This window comes from Otolemur garnettii, unplaced genomic scaffold (genome assembly GCF_000181295.1).
Source record: "Otolemur garnettii isolate 467f Iridium unplaced genomic scaffold, OtoGar3 scaffold00044, whole genome shotgun sequence".
NCBI classification, from domain to species: Eukaryota; Metazoa; Chordata; class Mammalia; order Primates; family Galagidae; genus Otolemur; species Otolemur garnettii.
Window position 1 is genome coordinate 3,789,479 of NW_003852439.1, and position 4,367 is coordinate 3,793,845.

At 47.4% G+C, this 4,367-nt stretch overlaps 1 protein-coding gene across 1 annotated transcript in view; it reads right to left on the reverse strand.

Annotated features, from left to right (window-relative positions):
• XYLT1 (xylosyltransferase 1) overlaps positions 1-4,367 on the reverse strand; it is a gene marked incomplete at its 5' end in the record, with an annotated part of 316,786 nt that overhangs the window by 131,241 nt on the left and 181,178 nt on the right. Inside the window, one exon of the mRNA XM_012805673.2 lies at positions 2,258-2,747. Coding sequence (XP_012661127.1) covers positions 2,258-2,747 — 490 coding nt within the window. The remainder of the gene's footprint in view (positions 1-2,257; positions 2,748-4,367) is intronic.

A 4,367-nucleotide genomic window follows, 5' to 3' on the forward strand; every position in this document is an offset into this window, starting at 1 on the left:
CCTCAGTGTATGTGACTAGCGCCCTGCTCACTGAGCGACAGGTGCTGAGCCATGGGCCTCATATTCTTATCTGTCCAGGGAACCACCTGAATAAAGCTTTCTCTAATGGGTCTTTTCAGTCGACTTTGCTTACGAGCCATTCTCACCATGCACCTCCCTTCTGCCTCAAGAGATGGGAGACTGAGGGTCTGCTGCCACAGGATGCCACCCAAACAAAGCCATCCCTGGCTCCTAAAGGCACAACATGGGGCAACGAGAAGCTCCCTCCACCCAGGTCTGCAGTTGACTCCATTCCCCAGCATCTGTCTGGACATGGAGGGGGACCCAGCACCTCCCTGGGCCCTTTCCTGCCCTATTTGTTAACCTGAGATACCTCCCACCTCCATCTAGGTTGCTCCATGTGCCTTCCCCACTACCCAAGCCTCGGGGAGCCCTGGCTTGCCTCACAGTTGGCCTCTGTGACAATTTGAGGGTCTTTTCTCCTCACTTTGGAGTGCACAAAAGCAGTTGTTGCTACTTTAATTTAGAAGTAATCAGGAGATATTGTAAACCCTCAGCCACTTTGTGAAGGACAGCTGGAAACACCTTGAGTTCTGGCCCCATAGGAATGAGGGGTGACCATGAGCCAACTGTGTATTACAAGCTTGGGAACTTTGCTTCTATCAGCTGAAAAAAAGGGATAGTGGCACAGGGTGACAGACGCAAAGAGCTGAGTGGATCCATAGAGCCCGGTGCTGTGCCTGGCACACAGTGAAAGTTCTGTAAATGCCTCAAAAGTGAAAGTCACCACTATGAAATGTGCACTGGGCAGTGCTTGTGACTCAAAGGAGTAGGATGCTGGCCCCATATACCGGAGGTGGTGGGTTCAAACCCAGCCTCAGCCAAAAACTGCAAACAAAAAAAGAAAAAGAAAAAGAAAGAAAGAAAAAGAAATGTGCATTGATTAACATGGATTTTTATCTATTTATTTATTTATTTACTGAGATAATCTTGCTCTATTGCCCTGGATGGAGTACCCTGGCATCACAGCTCACAGCAACCTCAAACTCTTGGGCTCAAGTTATCCCCTTGCCTCAGTCTCCCAAATAGCTGGAACTACAGGTGCCCATTACAACACCTGGCTAGTTTTTGTATTTTTTAGTAGAGACAGGGTCTCACGTTTGCTCAAGCCGGTCTTAAACTCCCAAACTCAGGTGATCCACCCATCTTGGCCTCCCAGTGTGGTGGGAGTACAGGTGTGAGCCACTGCGCCTGGCCAATAACATGGATTTAGACGCAGAGATACACATATGAGACCTGTCTGTGCAAAACCGGTCCTCCCATCTTCAGAGGACCCTCCCTCCACTCTGCCTGTGAATTCCTCTACTAGAGCTGTGGTCCCTCTCTCTGCATCTCAGCAAGAGACCTGGTTTATCACTAACACACTAACACTAACGGAAGAGAAGTCACTAACACCCAGAAGTGTCCCCAGTGCATGGGTGGAGGGAAGGAGAAAGTAAGGAAATGAGGAAGGAAGGAAATGAAGGAAGAAAGGGAGGGAGGGAAGAAACAAGGGAAAGAATAGGATGGGAATGAGGAAAGTGGGAGGAAGTAAGGGAGAATGAAAGGAAATAAAGGATAGAGAAAGAAGAAAGGAAAAAAATAAGGAAATAGGAAGGGAAAAAATAGGAAGAAAATGAGGAAGAAATGGGAAGGAAGGAAAAAACATGGGTGGGAGGGAGAAGAAATATTAGATGGAAGATGCTTCCTAAGGCTCCAATGTTGATGCAACCACTTAGAAACCTCTCAAACCGTAATGAATTACAACAATATTCTCATCAACTCTAATCCCAATATTTCGCAGAGAGGGAAACCAAGGCTTATCACTATAGCCCCCTTGCCTCCTGCGACTCTCACCCAGACACCATTTTACTCCAATGCCATCCTTTGCCTCGAAGGCAATGGTTCTCAACCTTCCTAATGCTGCGGCCCTTTAATACAGTGCCTGTGGGTCGCGACCCACAGTTTGAGAACCACTGCTCTAAGGCAATGTTTTAAAACACCTACAGAAGGTAATCTGATTTTGTAAAACTTTTCTCCTACAGGACTTCGGAATTCAGAGAGTACTAGAACAAATCAGATCTCATGTCCTGATCTGGGGTCTGAAAAATAGGGCAGCCATTCTCAGAAGGGCTGAGAATGTGAGTGGAATGAGGCTGGGCAGGAGGAGAATGTGGTGGGTGGGTCACCTCTCCTGACCTGGGGGGCTGGAACTTACCCTCCAGGGGGCAGAACCGAGTCACCTTCTCAGGCATCAGCAGTCCAAGCTTGTGTCGGCAATAGGTCTCCCCGATCTCCTGGCGGCAGTGCTTGGACTTAGCACGGGACAGGGCAGAGATGGCCTCCTTGCCAGAGATGTCACACTTGGGGGGCTGGTCATACTTGGTCTCAGGGGAGCTGCCCCCACTTTTCCTGGCATGGGGCTGCCTGGGGGCATCCTTCCCACGGCTGCTGTTGGCTGCAGCTCTCTCTCCGGGAGGCAGAGCCTCATTGGGGCCTTTCCCTTTCTCCTGTAGTTCCAGCTTCCTTTTCAAAAGCTCCTTCTGTCTACTTGGCGGCTTCTTGGCCAACTCAGGCTGGTGCTTCTGCTTTTGAGTCCTGGGTGCAAAGTTGCTATTGTCCACATTCTCAAAATCTTTGGGGACTGAGTTTTCATTGTTGCTGTCTGTTCGCACTTTCTCTTTCGGCCGGTGTGAGAAGTAGCCATCCTGGGAAACGGGAAAGAAACACAGAGGAGAAACTTTACTGAGCAGTCACACTGAGTCGCCAGGCCCTGGAAGAGTGGGGCATATGGTGTGGGTTTGGAAGTCTAGGCCATAGTTCTACCTCCCAGCTTTGCTACCACCTTAAACTCCGGTAAGACTTTTCTCTCTGGTCCTCAGTTTCCCTATTAGAAATAGAAGGTGTTCCAGACAGAGATTAAGGCTTTTACAAACTTCTTATTAACTACACTTTTTCAAGTAAGTTTCTTCCCTTGATTGTCTTTGCATACATGTTGTTGTGACTTCTTATTTAAATTCCATAAGAAAGTGCCGCGACAGTTTATTTAAGGGTTGGAAATGGCAAAATAAAGTTAGAAAGGGGAAAAATATTGGTAGGATTGTATATACATTCCAATACCTTTAGGACATGCTCAGGTATCTGTGCTCATAAGAGAACTCAGATTGAGCCACTGTAAATTCTGCAGGAAAGACACTATTAGCTTTTTTGCTTTTCCTTTTTTTTTTTTTTTTTTTTTAAAGAAGGGCAGTGCAGCCTTTGCAGAATGAGTTCCAGGGGACACACAAACTTGTGAAACTCATGTGTTTGAGCTCCAGCTCTTGATGTTTAGACCTGGGGCAGAACTGATTAAGTTACCTGGGGTCAAGAGAAAGAGAAGGGTCATGAGTCATTCATGGCATGGATCTTTCTAGAAAGGCAGCATTCCAAATTCAGCTCCTCTATGGGTAGACAGGGCCTGGTCACTTTGAGTTTGGATCAAATGCATCATTCAACTAACGCCCCAAATCATTTCTGAAACATCTTCCTTCTGCTTGAAGCCCATTCCCAAGGCCTTAACCTGAAAGCATATTCATAGTCCCAGAACATGCCCCCTGACCTCTGAAGCCACAGAGAACACTAATTGGCTCCATAAATCTGCCCCTGTTGCTATAGCAACACAAAGGCCATGAGCAGCATCCCTGTCAGTTTTCTTTTTCAAGGAAGAGCTGAAATATGCCTCTTACTAGTTCTCAAGGAAAAGGATGGTAGGGACTCAGCAGTGGAGCCCTGCTGGTGCCCGAGAGCAGCTGACAGGTTCCTGCTCCAGAAGGTCAGCAAACCACCACCCCTGGGCCAGACCCAGCCCACCACCTGTGTTTGTAAATAAAGTTTTATTGAAACACAGCCACACCTGTTCATTTCTTACTGTCTATGGCTGCTTTTGTGCTTGAACAGCAGAAGTGAGTAGTTACAACAGAGACTGTCTGCACTGCAAAGTGTTAAATATTTCTATCTGTCCCTTTAAGAAAAAAACATGCAGCCCCCTGCTCTGTCCAAAGGAGTGAGAGTTTAAAAGGCCCACCTTCCCCTGGGATTGGTTGAGCTGCTCCTGTCCTCACTGTCCCCATTTGGCCCTGCCATGGTCTAGTGAAGAACTCTCCCTTCTAACCTCTGCCCCATACTGTTCCCCCGGCATTAAACACCAATTTCCTCTATTTGGTGGAGGCTATAAGAATGACAGCTGACATCAGATGCTTCATGGCCACCCTGTAAATTGAGAATTGCTATTATTCTCCTTTTACAGATGGGGAATTGAGCATCTGTTAACAAGCTATTTGCCTAAGGTA